Source organism: Marmota flaviventris, chromosome 12 (genome assembly GCF_047511675.1).
Source record: "Marmota flaviventris isolate mMarFla1 chromosome 12, mMarFla1.hap1, whole genome shotgun sequence".
NCBI classification, from domain to species: Eukaryota; Metazoa; Chordata; class Mammalia; order Rodentia; family Sciuridae; genus Marmota; species Marmota flaviventris.
This window is the reverse complement of record NC_092509.1, coordinates 66,794,145-66,813,324: the sequence shown is the minus strand read 5'-3', so window position 1 is coordinate 66,813,324 and position 19,180 is coordinate 66,794,145. Positions and strand designations below refer to the sequence as shown.

The window sequence follows — 19,180 nt, the reverse complement described above, 5'->3', positions numbered from 1 at the left end:
TCATATACCAGTTAAATATGAAGAATACAATTTTCCGGAAGTATTTGTTGGGCTTTTCCTAAAAGAACATCAAGATCCAACCTTGAGTATCATCCTGTCCAAATCGCTTTTTACAGAAAACTATTTGTATACTGCTCTTGGGTGATAGTAGTAATGATCACAATGATAAAGCTATTTGTTATTTTCTTGTAAATAGGTAAATGTCATTCAATAAATATGTCTTCTGATATGCCTCTTGCACAAATCAGCATTAAAATTGCTTTGGAGAGCTCTCGGAAAAAAAAAATGTGATTAATGAATGATCCACATCCAGTAATAATGAAAAGTCCATTTTAACACACAAAAAAAGTATTAGGGTTCCTCAAGTACCATGTTGAGGAGTTAGTAAAATAGGGTAATTGTGTGGGTTGTCACTAATAAAATCAAAATCTTCTTTAGAATTAATAGCCTGGTAAATGAGAGTGGACGTGACCAAAGGCAGGACAAACATTGGTAATCTAAATGCAACAGAATGTGAACTTTGGATTTCCTCTTATTTAGAAATTGCAACTATTGCTCCAAATTGAGGATAACAGATGATGAGTTTCTTCATTTAAGAGTGGTAAGTTTCTGCCTTTTAAAGGGAACTTCAAGGTTCTGCTAAGTTCTGAGGATAACACTGACCCATAACCCTAATCAACCAAAATAAATGGAATTTGAGGGGGAGTTTCTAAAAACATAAACTTTATAATGAATATTTATTAAATACCTAACATAAAACCAGGCATCATTCTGTATTTATCAGTGATCCAAACAGATAAAGTTCTTTTTATCATAAAATTTACTTTATTTTTGGAGGAGATGAACAGTACAGAAACACATAAATATGTAATGTATCAGGGTAAAAAATCCAGGAGCACTGGAATGCACTGAACAAGAGACAGGATATTAAAACATGAGATCAGGTGGATGTTGGTAGGATGGAATAGGATATTGCAAATCATACAGGATTTTGTAGCATAGGAAAATGAATTTGGATTCATTTTTGAATGTGTTGGAAAATCATTGGCAGTTTCTGACCTAAGAGATGGAAGGGAGTTACTTACTTGGCACCCCGGCCACTGCCATTCCACAAACATAGCCTAGGCTCTAGAAAGAAGTTTCAAATTCAACACTCAGAGAAATTGAAAGAGGAGAAATTGGAAAGACTTTCATCTCATAGTTAGCACTTAACTGAAGCACAGAAATGTCTAAGCCCAATCTGCTGCTGTCTCTGGAAAGAAGTTTGGCAAAGAGGTCTTGGGACAGTTTAACATAGACCCCTGGGCTTGGCATTTTGGAAAGCACAGAAAATGGTGCTTGTTTCTTAGAGGATTCTGAAGGTTAGGTGTGGTGAGCCGCTTCTGCCGTTTCTGCAGACTATGGTCGCCATTATGAGATGGCGCTGGCTCCGCTGTGGTATGTGACAAACAACTCCTTATCTGAGAGAGTTGGAACATGATTTTTCACCACCCTGTATACCACCCTGTGAGAAAGCTCCACGCGGCAGCTTTGCATTGGGGCTTGGGATGCTTTATTAAGGCTGGGAGGGGCATCCGGAAGGAGAGAAGAAGAGAAGAAGAAGAGAGAATAAGAAATATCAAGGGACCTGAATAAACTGCTGAGAGAAGATTCCCGAGTGTTGCGTCTTCCTTGCGGGTAAGGGGTCGCGACAAGTGGTGCCGAAACCCGGGAACCAGAACTCTCAGTAGTCAGGGGTGGTACACCGGTTAGTCCCAGGTAAGTGGGATCCGCGACTAAAGCGGGGTTAGTCCCAATAAGTGGGATCCGCGATCAAAGCGGGGTTAGTCCCTAGTAAGTGGGATCCGCGACTAAAGCGGGGCAGTTCCTCTGTAATGAAAGAGGAAGCCTTGCATTTTATTGCAGCTGCACCGTGTACTTTCGCTTCTACTTTCGCTTTCGTTTTCTGTGTTTCTTTCGCTGTGTCAGTGTGTTTCTGCTGTCTGTATTTTTTTTGTCGTTGTGTCATGGGTGCCGCATCTTCAAGTCCGCTTCTTCTGGCCCTAGATGGCCTGTTACGTTCCAAGGGACTGGAAGTGAAGCATAGTACTTTACAGAGATTTTTACAGAAGGTAGATATCGCTGCACCGTGGTTTGCATTTTCGGGCAGCCTTACTGTACCTAGTTGGGATAAACTAGGCAAAGATCTTGACTTTGCTTCTGAGCAGGGCATATTAGAGGGTGGGGTGATACCCCTTTGGAAAATGGTCCGTAGTTGCCTTACAGATGGTAAATGCCAAGAAGCTGTGAGTGAGGGTCAGGCCGTTCTTGAGCAACTACATGAGGAAAAATCTGAAGGGTCACATAGTGAAGTGACAGAGAGTATCAAAAGTAACAGTAGTGAGAAGGCAAAAGAGCCTGAAGATAAAAATAGGAGAAGGCTCTATCCAGACTTGACCGAATTAAAAACGCCTGAGAACACAAGCGACTCAGAGAGTTCTGAGGACCTTGATATATTGTTGCAACAACTACATAAGATAAAAATGAAAAAGAAGAAAAAGGAGACACAAGGCGCGCATGCCTACTGTAAGAAGAGGGAGGGATCTAATATTGGTCAACAGAATTCTGAGGAGGAGGAGGTTGAAAATTTAGAAGAAGATATGATGCCTGTTGCCCCACCCCCGTATGTGGGGGGGAGCCAAGGTTCCGGGAGGTCTTTTCATGCGCAAGTTTGGAGGACAGTTAATACAGATATGGGACTTGCGTACCCGGTGTTTCAGGACAATAATAGAGGAAGATATCATGAGCCTTTAGACTTTAAGATAGTTAAAACCTTGGCAGAATCCGTCCGCACTTATGGCATGGATGCCGCTTTCACTCTCACTCAGGTGGAGGGACTTACTAGATTTTGTATGACTCCCTCAGATTGGGCTAGTCTAGTCCGCGCTTGTGTTTCCCCAGGGAAATATTAGGAGTCCAAAGTTGGCTGTTTAATGTTTCTGGCATTACCCAAGACTCGGAGCGAGGTAGGAGGCTTAAAATTTTTGCAAATAATTCACAATTATCTAATGCTACATTACCCTCCGCAGCAGTCTGTCTCCAATCTCCGTTCCTGTTTCTTTTGGCTAATGTTACATTACAGGGGATGCTTAATTGTTCTAATGTTACTTGCTACTTGTCTGAGTGTTGGAATGGCTCCTGGACTATGGCATTGATTATGAAAATTCCAACCTTTGTCCCGATCCCGGTTACTGCAGATCCAGAATCCTTTCCTATTGTTGAATTGATTAGAACCCGTAGAGATTTTGGAATTATGGCAGCTATAGTGACAGCTGTGGCGGTATCTGCTGCTGCAGCAGTTACAGCTGGAGTAGCCATGGCCAGTCAAGTACAAACTGCTGCCACCATTAATCAAGTTGTTCAACAAACTTCCACTATACTTGAATCCCAAAATTCAATTAATCAACATATTTTGTCAGGGATTTTAGCTGCCAACCAAAGGATAGATTTACTCCAAGCTCAGGTAGAAGAATTGGCTGACTTGGTGCTTTTGGGTTGTGTTGATCAACGTGCACATTTATGTATAACCTCTGTCAGATTTAATGATTCCAGGAATGCCTCCCGCATCATTGGCGAATATTTGGCTGGAAATTGGTCCATGGCAGCGGAAGACATGATCCAGTCTCAACTAACCCAGATAGCTGTCTTGAACAGTACCCGTGTCGAACCAGTGACTTTGGGTCAATTCACCGATTGGATATCTTCTGCTTTTTCCTTCTTCAAAGAGTGGGTGGGGGTAGGCATTTTTGGTGCAATGTGTTGCTTCGGTATGTTCCTCTGTTTGTGGTTTCTCTGTCGCCTTAAGGCCCGCAGTGCTCACGATAAGGCTATGATCATACAAGCTCTTGCAGCTTTAGAAAATGGCAACTCACCTCAAGTCTGGCTTGCGCATCTTAAACAGTAAACCTTTGTCATGGTCGTTGCACCCCAAGTTATTATAACATTGCACTGGGATCGACATGACTTTCCTTGTTATTCTCTTAGTGTTGGAAAGCCCTTGCACTCTGCCGGTCTTGCTGCCATTGCACGCAGATGGGTTTCCACACTAGTGCTTTACTATCACTTTAAAGTCCGTGCCTTTCTTTCAGGGTGCTGTCAACTTGTTTGTCGTTATAAACAGCCACAGTTCAGCCTCAGCTATCCCCCTTCGTCCACCATCGTCACGATACAGGATGCGAGGCAAGGCACTGCACTTGAGTGATCCTTGACGTGGACCTCAAGGAGAGCATGTCCTATTGCATGCGGGTTAGACGCGTCCACGCCCCGCCCCACGAAAAAGGGCGTCGGCTGATATGGCCTCGGATCTGGGGAAGGGCCCTCCTTAGGACTGAGCCATACTATGCAGCCACTTCTGCACAGTGGGATAGGATCTCTACTCTCGCCTGTATTGTTTTAATAAAACAGAAAGGGGGAACTGTGGTGAGCCGCTTCTGCCGTTTCTGCAGACTATGGTCGCCATTATGAGATGGCGCTGGCTCCGCTGTGGTATGTGACAAACAACTCCTTATCTGAGAGAGTTGGCACATGATTTTTCACCACCCTGTATACCACCCTGTGAGAAAGCTCCACGCGGCAGCTTTGCATTGGGGCTTGGGATGCTTTATTAAGGCTGGGAGGGGCATCCGGAAGGAGAGAAGAAGAGAAGAAGAAGAGAGAATAAGAAATATCAAGGGACCTGAATAAACTGCTGAGAGAAGATTCCCGAGTGTTGCGTCTTCCTTGCGGGCAAGGGGTCGCGACAGTTAGGGATGGGCCAGAGCAGCTCTTTGATGATAAGAATAGAGTGCCACAATATAAAGCCATATGTGTATATTTTCAGAGGTCTAAGTTTCCTTTGAGCCAAGTGGATGCTTAGCAAGATGGCTGGGCATGGCTACCCTGAAGGAACAGTGACTGACCAGAATGGCAGACTTCTCAGATGAGACAAGTCTTTGGGATATTGTGATCTCCTGGCACCACAGAGAGAGAAGACATGTCAGGAAATTTAGCCATGTGGATATCCTTCTCGGGACCTCTCAAGGAAAACAAAATTGTCAATGGAAGCATCACCTGACACACAGAGGGCTACACAAACATTATCCAGTGCTGACTGTGAAATAATAAAACCATAACACCAGGAAGAGACCCACTTGGATGAAAGGGAATAGGAGAGAAAGCTAGGAAAGGAAAGAGCAAGCTACAATCAGGTCTGACCCTGAAAAACAGGAGAAACTTTGAACTAGATGTGAGTTGAACATATTTCTGGAAATAGGATGGACTTTTGAATACTTGATCATGAATCTTAATTGCTGACTCATAACTCATAGACTCATAACTAAAAAAAAAAAATTTGAAAGTCATAACATGTTCCTGAGAGGTATTCAAGAGTTGAGAATAAGACCAAAGTATATTTAAGGCAATAAGTAGTAAATGAAAAGTAAAGCTTTTTCATCTTTATATCTAATTGAATTTAGACAGCTCCAACACTTTATGTAAACTGAACTGATGAAAGCATGGAACAGGGTGGGGTTGGTGGAAATAGAGGAACATGTATGAGAAGATGCTTTAAAAGAACATCTACTAAAAGTTACATTTAATGAACTCAGGAGATTTGAAAAAAACGTCAAAGATATGTATCTTTTATGATATGCAGGATGATGAGCCTTTGTAGTAGTGGATGTTGGGGGAAAAAGATGAGTTTGGTGAGAATTTACTTTCAGTTCAAGGTTATGGAAGTGATCAGTGGACATCAAAATAGAAAATCAACAGACAACTGGATATATATGGAACTAGGGTTTAGGGAAAAAATAGGGTCAGAGGGCTTTGAGACATCAGTATGACTAAAGTTGTAAGAATGTTTGAACTGAGCAGGAAGATGAGGCTTTCTGCTGAAGACAACCAGAATTAACGAGTGAGTCTGTAATAGAAGAGAGCCAGCGGCCAAAATGAGTGAGGAGAAAGAACTGAACTTGGCTAAGAGGCATGAAGACCACCTGAGTGACTGAGCTGCTTCTGTGGGAGCTACAGATGGTAGAAAGGTTAGGAGGAATTTGGGAAGGAGAAGGAGGTGAGGAAATGGAAGTAGTGATGGCCATTTTGAGCATAAGCTTCAGTGCATGCCTGTAATCCTAGTGACTCAAGAGGTGGAGGGGGGAGGATTGCAAGTTCAAAGCCAGCCTCAGCAACGTAGTGAGACCCTGTTTCAAAAAAAAAAAAAAAAAAAAAGAAGGCTGGTGACTGGTGACGTGGCTCCGTGGTAAAGTGTCCCTGGGTTTAATCCCTGGTAACAAAAAAAAAGAAAGAAAGAAAAAGCTTCATATTCTGTAAGGTCTCTTGGAACAATGAATTTGATAATTAGAACTAATTGGCTATCAAAACAATACTATTCCTTGAAAGCCGTTGTGATTAGATCTCTACAACAGTACTAAATGTACTCCAAGTTCTCTCCTTTAAGAGTCCTTCCCATATCTTTTAAAGATTTAAGCAGAAAATTCCAGTTCAAATTAAAAGTTATCTCTATTCATCCAAATTAGCTAGGGAGGGATTTTAGAATATGAGTAAGGAATGGGTGATTTATTTTATACTCTATGGTTCAACATTTCTTCCTGTTAAGCCAAACATACAAAAACATGATTTTATATATATATATATATATATATATATATATATATATATATATATATATATATATAATGTTAAGATCATTACTTCAGTCTAAGCTGTCAGTCACCCAAACCAAACCAAACCAAACCAACCAACAAACAAAAAACAGGGAAAGAAAATCAAGAATGATTTTGATAGGGGGTGTCCCTCAAAAGCTCTTGTGTGAAATCAGGGGGTAAAGTGATTAGATTATGAAAGTTATAAAAAATTCGCTCCATCCTAATTGAATGAACTAACTGGGTGGTAACTATAGGCAGGTGGGGCATGGCTACAGGAAGTGGGTCACTGGGTGTGTGCCTCATGGATTATATATTTTATCTGCCTGGCTCCTTCCTCTTTCTTTTTCTTCTTCCTGACCTTCATGAGCAGAGCGGCACTCCTCTGCCTTGCCCTTACCTCATGATGTTCTATCTCACTTTGACCTGAACAATGAGGTTGGCTGACCATAAACTGAACCTCAGAAATCATGAGCCAAAATAAACTTTTCCTCCTCTAAGTTTTTCTTGTTATGTATTTTGCTCATAGTGACTAAAAGCTGACTAATACAGAAGAGATTCCCGGATATCTGTCATAGTATGAAAAAATAGGAGCCTCACAGTTTAACCTCAAATTTGGTGTGAGGCAAAAGGGGAGAGACTCTTTATCCATAAACTCTGACCTCTTGTGCCATATTCAACTCCAAGTTAAGGAATTTGAAAATACAGGGGGATTCATGAAGGATGATAGTGGTTCAGCCTTCATTTAGAGACACCCAGACTATGCTGCTCTCATAAAGATTTCCGAAAAGTTGGTATATAAAAATAATCTTTGCTGCCATTCAGTATCTTGAGGCAAATTTTAAAACCATTATTTGTGAGCACTAAAGAGACATTACATCTCAGAATTCTCATCAATAATACAGCCCCAAACTCAGTTGGAACTGAAAAAACTGCCATAGTTCCAATTAAAGGCAATAAAAGACATGATCTGCATTCTCTCTCTGCCTTCCCTTGAGCTTTGTGCCTGGAAACCATGCATTTTGGAATCCTAGTAGTAATGTAATAAAATCTCATCCTTGTTTATGTTCTTCTCTGAGCTTTTCCTTTTATGGAGAATAAATAAGTAAACCTCACAGGGAGCCCGATATTCAAGTAAAGTTGTCAGTTGGAGTGTTTGTCATATTTCAATCAAAGCCAGAGCCAGGCAGCTATCTTCATCCAGCACTCTCTACATTCTCGAGGACCAGAATTAATGAATTAGCTATTGATTAAATTCCACTCTAGCAAATCCACCAAGGCAAATAAATGAACTACCCAGGGCACGTGTAGGCCATGGCCAGACATGTCTGGGCTATTGATCAGTAGTTAGTATTCTTTGGGGATATAGAAGCAGCTGATAATAATATGACAAGTACAGAATATGCAATGCAGAAACAGTTTGTTTCTAGAGAAGCAACTTATAAAGCTAGAAGGGTCCATCTGATCTTTCTACAGCTATGTTCTACGGTATCTCTGGTTTATATATATATTAGGAAAATCATGCAGAAGAACTTGAACTACAGATGATGTAATCAAAAGCAAGGAAAAATTAAAGGCCAGGGACAAGGATGAGTCGTAGCATTCTATGCATATGATCCAACACTCTTGTGTGCTCTCTGTACGTGTTATTGAAATATATAAAAGTTAAATTTTGGTGACTGCTGCATTTTACCTAAAATAGAAAAGGAATATAAGAAATGTATGTTTCATAAGAAACCAGATTATTTTCAATGCTATAGAAGTAAACCTAGTCTACCAATAGTTTTGTAGGAGGATTTTGCATTTGATTTTGCAGATTGCTAACATAAAAAAAAGATTTTTAAAAACCAAAATAGAAACATAATTAACAAGTATACATTGCCAGAAGTATAATGCAATTACACAAACAATAACCTGCACACAGGAGGCTAAGGGCTTTGGTGTTGGTATATTTTGATTAATGGCTTGGCAGCTTATACCTGCTCGTTAAGAGTCTTGCCTTCGGATATTGTTATTCTGCTACGATGGATCATTTTAAGAAAGGAAAGATTTTATATGCCAATATTTGGTTGTGAGTGATTTCTAACAAGTTTTAGCTAGATCTCTGACCGGGGAAAAAATAAAAAGAAAAAGTCAGCCAAAGGCATTGTAATAAAGAAAAATCTGGTGCTGCTTACAGTCTATCTTTCCCGCTAATTACAACCAGAAAGTCTGCATACATCACAAAACATGACTATCTGAGGACTTCGAAAAGGCAATAACAGGCAGATCAGGAAAGGAACCACACATGGAAGAATGAAATGTTACGGAATAATTTTCCCATTTTTCTCTCTCTGTTTATCTTGCATCTTTAACTTCAGAGCAGTACCACTATCAAACTGTGAACTGGGCAAGGGAAATCTTAAAGAAAGTCAATCTTTCTGGCCAGAGTACCTGGAACAAAAAAACTTTGCAAGCCAGAAAGTGTAGGGGAAATTCCCATTTTGTTTTGCCCGCCCCCCCCCCCCCCTCCTTGGGTCCTGCCCTGAGGATAATTTCAATGAAGGAGGAGCGCTGTGGTAATTGTGGCCAAACAGGAATCCAAAATCTCAAGGAAACTCATTTATTTTAATTCAGAGGAACCATAAAAAGGGCCCTTGAGGGGCAAAGAATATGGGTGGGTGGGTGGGGAGTAAGACTTTTTACGTTTTTTTCTATTTTTCTATCACCTGATTGACCCAAAGAGCAGCTCCACTTCTTCAAACTGTGAGGCAGGAGGGCATCCAAACTTCCAAGAGAAACTATCATTTTAGCCAACCTTTTAGGAAAGGAAATCTAACATAAGTATAAAGTGAGGAAGAAATCTCCGAGAAAGCTAGTTTTCCTCAGTCTATAAATGAATCAATACAAGCACCAAATCAACGCTAAGCGGCATGTTTACAGTTGCCCATTGCGTAGCATATTCAAAGGGTGTAGCAAAGTGATGAATTCTGAACTTTTATACAATTCTCCAGCTAAATCTCAAATAATTCACTGAGAAAAAGCATGCTTGGGACAGATGTAAAGTAGCACAGAACAGATTTTGAAGAATGAATTGATTGTTTTAGCTACTGACAAAGCAAGACAGAATTTGTAGTGTGAAGCTAACCAGTTGATCACCTGCTTTAGGAAAAAAAAAAAAAAAAAACAAACAAAAACCCAAAACATAAAAACCAACATTCTTCAGACGATTGTAACAGGACTCAAATTATTATAAACTAATATTCAAAATGTCCAGAAAATAATTCTAAATCACTCGAATTTACACTAATCAAAAATGTCTGGAGCAGTTATATTATTATCAGACAAAATAGATTTAAGAACAAGGAAATCATGAAGAAAAAAGAGATCACAAAAAATTAAAAGGTAAGTTGAGCAAGAAAATAAGCCTCAATGTGCATATAACCAACGATAAAACATTAAAATACATGAATCGAAAATTACATCTGAAGAAGAAACAAATAAATCCACAATTAAATTTGAAAACTTCAAATCTCCTCTTACAATAATGGCCCAAACAACCAGAGGAAAATCAGTCTATGTGCTGATGTGATGATCTGAATGTTACACTCATTCAACTTGCATTTATAAAACTGACAAAAACTTAATACACATTCTCCTCAAGTGTGCAATGGACACTTACCAAAAGAGATCATATTCTGTGTCATGAAACAAATCTTAGTTGATTTAAAAGAATTGAAGTCACAAAATTATGTTCTCAGACCATAAGAGAATTATGACTAGAAATCCATTCATAAATATCTGGAAAATGCAAAATGCTTGAAAATAAATAATCTCTTTTCAAATAATCTATAGCTCAGGAGGTTTATGGGAAATTACAAATAATTTGGATAAATGAGATGAGAATTCAGCATTCCAAAAAATTGTGTGAGTCGAACAGAAGTAGGGCTTTAGAGGAAAATTCATACCAGTACGTCTGGATGGTAAAAGAAGAAAAAGGAGGAGGAGGAGGAAAAGGAGTATGAAAAGGAGGAGCAGAGGAGAAAAAAAATATCAAATCAATAACCTAACCTTTTCTCATCAAGAAACTAGAGAAAGAACAACAAAGCAAGAACAAGGAAGAAAACAATAAAAAGCAGAGCAGAAATTAATGAGATGGCAAATAGAAAATGTAGAAAATCAATAAAACCAACAGATGTTTTTCTGAAAGGATCTACAAACTTGATCAAACTCTTGGGTGACCAAGCAAGAGAGGATACTTGTTACCAATATTGAAAATAAAAATGTGCAAATCAAATCAGACTCTGCAGACAACTGTCTGAGCTGGGCATGGTGGCACGTGCCTATAATCCCAGCAACTCTGCAAGCCAAGGCAGGAGGAATATGAGTTCAAGGCCAACCTGGGAAACATAGCAAGTGCCCATCTTAAACAAATAAGCAAATCACTACTTTCTGCCCACATATTTGACAAATTTGGTGAAAATAGTCAATTCTTTGAACATACATGATAACAAACTTTACTTGAAAAAAAATAGCCTGAATCATTTTATATTTTTTATTTTTATTTTTTTAAAGAGAGAATTTTTTTAATATTTATTTTTTAGTTATTGGCGGACACAGCATCTTTGTTTTTGTATGTGGTGCTGAGGATCGAACCCCGGCCGCACGCATGCCAGGCGAGCGTGCTACCGCTTGAGCCACATCCCCAGGCCCTGAATCATTTTAAATTATTAAGAAAACTGAATTCTGAGTTCAATATCTTTTTCCAAGGAAAACTTCATAAAAAAGTAAATTTCACTGGTAAGTTCTGAAAGGTTGAAGAAGCTAAAATGTAAAGGATAAAACTTGATTCTATAAAGTCTTTCTTCTAGTTCTTTTAAGTTACACATTTCTGAAGTAAGATTAAGTTTTGTTCTCCTGTGACCTGAAAATTGTGAAAGCATAAAACAATTCCCGGAACTGCCCATTAGATGTGTGTCGAAATCTCCCCTGACCACCTAGTTGCTCAACGAGAACAACCCCCTTTCCTCAGAAACCGTGCAGTCCCGCACGTACACACCTCAGGGCTTAAACCAATCAGTTTAAATATATACCCATCTTAGTACTGACCAATCACCCCCACCCGACCTGTTCCCGCCAGTGAATGTGCTAATCATGTTTTAGAGTTGTTATTTGATTTTCCCGCGGTATGTGATGATTTGCTAAAGGATGCTATGATGTATGTAAAGTCCCTGCCCCCTCCAAAGAATGTATATAAGCTCTGCTCAAATTGTTCCCGGGGTTCTTTGTTCTTTGATCCTCTGAAGTGAGCTCTGAGCCCCAGCATGTTGGACCCCCAATAAACCCTTTGCTGTTGCATGAGACAGTCTCTTGGTGGTCTTTTCCTCCGATGTTCGCCTGACCTTTATAGTTCTACCGACACTTAAGAAATAAATAATAACTTTTTAAAGATAATCTCTTCTACAAAATATGAGAAAGGAATATTTCTCAACTCATTTTATGGGGACAGAATCACCATGATTCCCAAAATAGAAAAAGAAAAAAGACACAGTCCAACGTGTTTCATGAGTATAGATAAAGAAGATAATAGTAAATTGCATCTATCAGTATGCAAAAAGGAAAATATGTCACAACCAAGTGGGGTTTATACATAGACTACAGATTAGTTAATTATTTGCTAACCAATCAATATAATTAACCATCCTATGATTTTAAAAAGTACAAAAAAACATTTGACAAAATTCCATATCCATAATAAAAACTTTCAGCAAATTAAAAATAAAAGGTTAATTCTTCAAACTGATGAAAGGCATCTCCCGAAATGCATAAGTAACATCATGTTTAATGGTAAAAGATTGAAAACTTTCTTTCAAAGATTGGTAACAAGTCAAGGATATGCTTCTATCACCTTGTTGAACTAGATGGTGCAATATGGCAGGAAGAAGAAATAAAAGGCACACGGATTGAAAAGAAGAAATAAAAGTTTCTTTTTATTGAAGATCTATGTTAGCTATGATAAAACTCGTAAGACTCAGAATAAGTTTAGCAAGGTTTCTGAATACCAAAATCAATTGTGTTTCTATACACTAGCAATGAACAATTGGATTTTAATTTGTTTTTAAAAAGCATTAATAATATTGACCAAATTATATTGTTATATTGTGTGCATGTATGAATACATTGTGTACAATTATAGTGCACCAATAAAAATATGGAAAAAAAATCAATAGCGGTACCCCAAATGAAAATAGTTAGGTACAAATCTAATAAAATATGTATAGTATCTTTATAATTAATTCTATAAAATATTTTTCAAATAAATGAAAGAATAACCAATTAAATGAATAATAAACCTTGCTCATGACATTTGATTCTGTTGTGATGTACATTCTCATCCAATTGATCTACAGATTCAATCTGATCCTAATTAGAATAACAGAAAGGTTGTATTTTACATATCAATAAGATCTTTGCAAAATTTATATGGAAAGACACAATAATGAGAAAAGCCAAAAACATTTTTGAGAAAGTCATTGTTGGAATACTCATATTATAAAGCTATAATAATCAAGATTGTAAAACATTGGTAAATAGATATATATATATATACTGATCAATTGAATAGAAATGAGTCCATATATGAGCAACAAAACATGTTTAAGTTTATATTTAAGAAAACTCCAAAATATTCAGTGGAGAGAAGGATCTTTCTAACCAATTGTGTTAGAACAACTGAATATTCAGACCTCACTTTGAATATTAACACAAAATGAATTAACATGAAATGATTTATAGCTATTAATTGAAAATGTAAACACATAAAAGTTCTAGACAAAAGTATAGGAGAAAATGTTTCCAAACTTTGAGTCAAGGAAGTATTTCTTTGATATATCAAATGTATATAAAAGAAAAACAATGACAAATCAGACTCTGAAAATTTAAAAAAATTTTTAAGCAAATGATACATTTAAGTGAATTAAAACAAGCCACATACTCCCCAGAAAAATATTTGTACATTATATGATAAAAATCAAATACAAATCATATGTTTTAAAACCCAACAATAAGAAAACAATGAATCTAATGAACAAACTGGCAAAAGATTTGAAGAGGTGGTTTGCCATATTGGGAAGACCAATGCCAAATAACACATGCAAAGATTTTATTAGTCATGAGGGAAACATAAATTTAAACCAAGATAATGTAGAACTAAATATCTGTTAAAATAGATGTTAAAAAAAGAATACCCAGTATAACATCAAGCTTTAGCAAAAACATGGAACTACTCAAACTGTCATACAACGCTAGAAGAAACACAAGATATTACAGCTATTTTATAAATCATTTGGCAGTTTCTTATGTCTCAGAAATCTAACTCTTACCCAAGTGAATTGAATGAAAATGTAAGTTTACACAAAAGCCTGTATATAAATGTTTATGGTTAATTTATTTGTAGTCATGAAAAGCAGAAATCTACTCCAAACTATGTACAAATTGTGGTGCTTTCATATAATAGAATATACTTCACAGTGAAAAGTAACAACTATAATATGAGAAATGAATCTTCCATGCATCGCACTAAGTTAAAGAACCCAGACACAAACTGCTATTTATATATGTTACAATATGGAAAGGCAAAATTGTGGAAATTAGAACAGAGCAGCATTTGCTTAGTTTGGGAAAGGATGGCACAGGAGTTGTCAGTAAGAGGACACCATGGGAGAATATTTTGACATTGTGGAACTGGTTAATATTTTGATTAGGGTGGTGTTTCCATACTCTATATATTTGTCAAAACTCTTAGAACTGTGGAGCAATAAGATGAATTTTACTGTATATTAACTAAAAAAATACTTTTGAAATCTAAGAGAATAAACAAACAAGTTCAGGAAACCAGAATCTTTTCAGAAGTTTAAATTGTTATCATAAATAGGCTGCTTTCTTCACATACTTGTCAGCTTTTAATAGAATCTATATTTTTTTATCTTTGTATATCTTTAACTGTTTGTACTCAAAACTCATATTTCATGGACATTTGGTTGACTATGGCATATTAAGTTGAGAACATTTTTAAAAATTCATTTTTAATTTTTTAAAAATTGACAGATAACCTTGTATGTTGTTATTATGTACAATACAATGTGCTGAAGTACATACACATTGTGGAATAGTTATATCTAGCTAGTCAGCTGATGCACCTATCATAATTCTCATTTTCATGATGAGGGGACTTGACATGCACTCTCCATAGTTTTCAATATTATGACATATCATCATTAACTATAATCACATTGCTATATAAAATAATCTAAGAAGAGAATGGGGAGATATTGGTAAATGAACAGTTTTTTAAACTGGAAGTTTTGAAGGCATCATTATATTATCTTTTACCAGTGAATACTGCTGTTTAAAATCTGATGACTAGAGTCAAATTCCCAATTCATATGTACCTAAGCTGTATTTTCTTCCTGGAAGTTTTTGAAGGTGTTTTTAAAACTTGGTATTGAGCAACTTCCTGATAAAATCCCTTCATACACAATTCTTTTTCAGTCATTCAGTATTGCCATTTGGGGCATCTTTTAATCTATACATCAGTGATTTTGGTTCTGGGATATTTTCTTAGCATCTTTCTTTGATTATCTTTTCTTCTTCTGTTTCCCTTTTCTGCAATTCTTATTTTTCAAGTGTTAGACTTCCGAGATGGTTTTTAATCTTTTTTTTCACTTCTTTGTTTTCAATTGCACTTTCAGAGACATTCCCTCAAAATTTCATCCAACGTTTCAATCCAGTTTTCATATTTCTAATATCCATGAGGCTCACCCCCATCCTCCCAACTTTGATTATTCCTTTTTAGAAAAGTATCCTGTTTTGTTGCATGGATAGAGGATTTCCTTCTTTTTTTTTTTTTCCTTTGAGGTTCTATTTTTTTTCTCATACATATTGTTTCCGGGTCTTTTGAATCATGTCTTTATTTTGATCTACTTATTTTTAGGAGTAATGCATCAAAATAAGATGACTAGCTTTACAGACAAGTGAGACTCATTGATTGACATACTTCCCCACTGGATGTCCAGTGGGTGAACAGCTTTTTTATCCTTAGAGGATCTCCAAATGCTAGTAACTGGAAATATTTTAATTTGAGTCATTTGTTCTATCTAAAGAAGAATGTTCATTCCCCAGTAAGGAGGCATTTATGGCTGAACACTTGCTTTTGAGAGCAGAGCTGGGAAAAGTAGTCAAGTGCTCTACCATCCATATTAGTCCTGCTTTCTCTTTGCTTTTATCTCTATCCTTCATCTCACCTTCCCTGTGCCTTATATCCCTAGTTCTTACTGCCATTGTTAAGTTTCTCTGAAGAATAAATGTCTTATTCCCCCGGTTGGAGGGACTTTGCCATGCAGGTGAAAAGAAATAGACAAGGGGATGCATGTGTAGTGATAAGGGACCAGGGTGGCTTCTTGCCTTTTTTTCCCTTAAGGCTTTTAGCTAATCTCCAGATTTCAAGTTAGAACCTTACCCACTCCCTGCCTCTTCAAAATCCTTAAAGCCTCTATGTGCTCAGCCACTTAGAGTTTCTGCAGGAAAATTAGGTTCTTTCCTGTCCCAACCATTATACTTTGGTTGTAAATTTCTCCAGTGTACTTAATCATTTGCCTCTCCCTTAGAAACACTGATTTCAAAATGGTATGGAAACCTCTTGTTGATGCTTCTTTCGCTGTCCTTGCTCTTGTTGCACAATGTTCTTTTAAATGGTCTTGCCATTAATTTAATGTATTTGGGTGTAATCAATTTTTAACCACAACAAAAGTGTTTTTCCTTCGTTATCACCTAAAAGAATCATCTTAAAGGAAAAAGCACCCTAGAGACACAGACACATTTGTTCAGTTTCTCATAAAGCTTAGAGATTATTTTTAGCTCCACATAAATATGTAATTTAAGACATACCCCTTTATGTCATTCACCTGGGTTTGAATCAGGGGATGCTAGCAGACAAGAATTTGACAATATCCACCCACCTAACTATAATTCTTCCTTGAATTTTTCTAGACAGAACTCAAATGTCATATCTTCCAGAATGCCACTGATAACCTGGGTAGAATTTGGAATTTTCCTCTTTATGCTCTTCTTACATTTTGCCAACCTCTCTCATGGTGTTATTTGCATTGTTTTATAAACATTTATTCAGGGAAGTGTGTCCCATAGTGGACTAGAACTTTACAAATTTAGAATCATGCCATATTCTTTTTTGTGTTACTTTTACCTTTTATATTACAGCCATAAATATGTTTAATTAAGTAATAAATAATGGTCTCTGGTGCTCATTTAACTTGACTACTTCCTCCCTGCACGAGAGGCAATCCCATAGATACCTGAGTAAAAATTATGAAGGGAATTATTAACTAACTAGCATGTCAAAATCTAGATCAGCATCTATCATGTATTTGATAGAAAATAAACTGAAGATAACAAGATAAAATTTTTACCAAAAGAGGTAAGAATCCAGTTACTTGTGTTTTCCAGTATTTGCAGTGACTTAAAAAAAGATCCAGTAATTTCAGTCTGTTAGAAAATAATCCTTCAGAATTGAAACATTATACAATGGATGATTATTTCAGTCACTGTATGTGTGTGTATGTGTGGGTACAAGTGCATGCTGGTATGTATGTAAAGGGGAATTCATTTGGCTTAGGCAAAAATATAATGTGGGAGTGCCCAAAATTTTTTCTTTAGCTTCAACTTGATATCAAGAAACGAACCATGATCACCTTTAGCTTTGGAAATCATTAAATCTTATTACTTTTAATGATGTATTATGAAGAGACTCACTTTCAAACTATAGTCATTTCTCAGCAACAAAAGAATATAGAAAAATAAAGAGATTCTTCCCAGAATCTGATACAGTTTGTAATGGTTATCCAAAAACAGTGTGTTCTATTTATTTCACAAATATGTCTAGCTTCAGGACAATCTGATATATGTGACTCAAACTTTTTCAAAAGAGATCAAGGTGGTAGTAATTATTCCATTTAAAATCTTATTTGGCTTCACATAAGTATTCACTGAAGAACCTATTTAAATAAGGAGACTTTTGTGCATTTAAGTATTTGTTCATAAATTGTTAAATGAAGGAAGTACTATCAGGGAAGTCAGTTTCAATGTTATTGGATGTCAAATAAAGATGAACATAAGTGAAATAATATAAAATTTGATAAATACACGTATTTATAGCAATTTTAAGGGGGACTGTCATGGATTAAATGTTAACTTTAATTTTTTTTCCATTTTTTTTTATGATTAGAGTTCTTCAGATTAACTAATAAAAATGTTGGTACCTTGAAGTGATGTGATGAATTACGGGTGTTGGCATATCACTTGGAGTATCTTCCACTGTGGTGATTTGGGTTCCGTTGCTTTTCACACAGGCATATTTTGTACAAACTTCAATCTGCAAAAATAGTTTAGAAAAAAGATAGATTCAACCATGTTCAAAATACGGGATTGACAGTGGACTGAATCCAGGTCCTCTCATTTCATAAAAATCTCTTAGTTCTCTATGGCCTTTAGGGTTTTGTAAATATTCATTTGTGATGTTAATTGACTCCAGTGGGATAACCTCCAACTACAGTGCAGAATTGGGTTCAGCACAATTGATGTAGTGATTAGAATGGTGATGTTTAGCTCTGGTTCTAACCATTCAGAAAAGTAAAGACATTAATCTACTCAGCATCCAGTCAAGGAATGGAAGATGCTCAGGTGACAGTTTGCAAGTATAATAGGTTATCACTGCATCCTGCTCTCTAGATCTATAACCCAGTAGTGTAATGATGATATCCTCTGGAAGCCTTGACACTTTACAACAAATAGCCTAAATGCTAATGTCTAATGGAAGAAAAATGAAGCCTGGAGAAGACTTCCAATATGGCTGAGCTATTTTATATCCATTTGTTCCAGCTGCAATGGTCTTTTTTTACCTTAATCACAGCAGAAAATCATCATTCACCCCTTTAATTCTGCCACCTAATTTGAATAAAAACTGAGGAGGGTGGAATAACTAAAGATTAGAAATGGAGTTTATCAAAAATGAGTAACACAAAGGAATATAAGTAGTAAGAGGGAGGAAAGGCACATGAAAATACAAAAGACTGCGACTGGAATATCTACAAGGCAACACAATTCTGTTCTCAATTAAAAAAATCAGCCAAACATGAGCCATTACAAAGATGGGCTTTTTCCAGCATAGGGTTTTTTTTAAATGTTTTTATTAGTGCATTCTAGCCATAAGTACTGGTGGAGTTCATTTTGACATAATGATACATGCATGGAAAATATTTGGCTGTTTTAATTCCCAGTTCTTCCTCTTTGGCTCCCCTCCTCCCTCCTCTTATTCTCCTCCCTCTATAATACTGCTCTTCTATTTATTCATTTATTTTTTAAAACTAGTGTCTAGTATAGATTTTAAGAATTTACCAATTTGTATATTTTCTTTACAAGCTTTGACTTCCTGAAATAATATTTTCTTCACT

At 36.7% G+C, this 19,180-nt stretch overlaps 1 protein-coding gene across 1 annotated transcript in view; it reads right to left on the bottom strand.

The window, feature by feature from the left end:
- Ush2a (usherin) overlaps nucleotides 1-19,180 on the bottom strand; it is a 770,052-nt gene that overhangs the window by 193,087 nt on the left and 557,785 nt on the right. Inside the window, exon 46 of the mRNA XM_071619727.1 lies at nucleotides 17,990-18,102. Coding sequence (XP_071475828.1) covers nucleotides 17,990-18,102 — 113 coding nt within the window. The remainder of the gene's footprint in view (nucleotides 1-17,989; nucleotides 18,103-19,180) is intronic.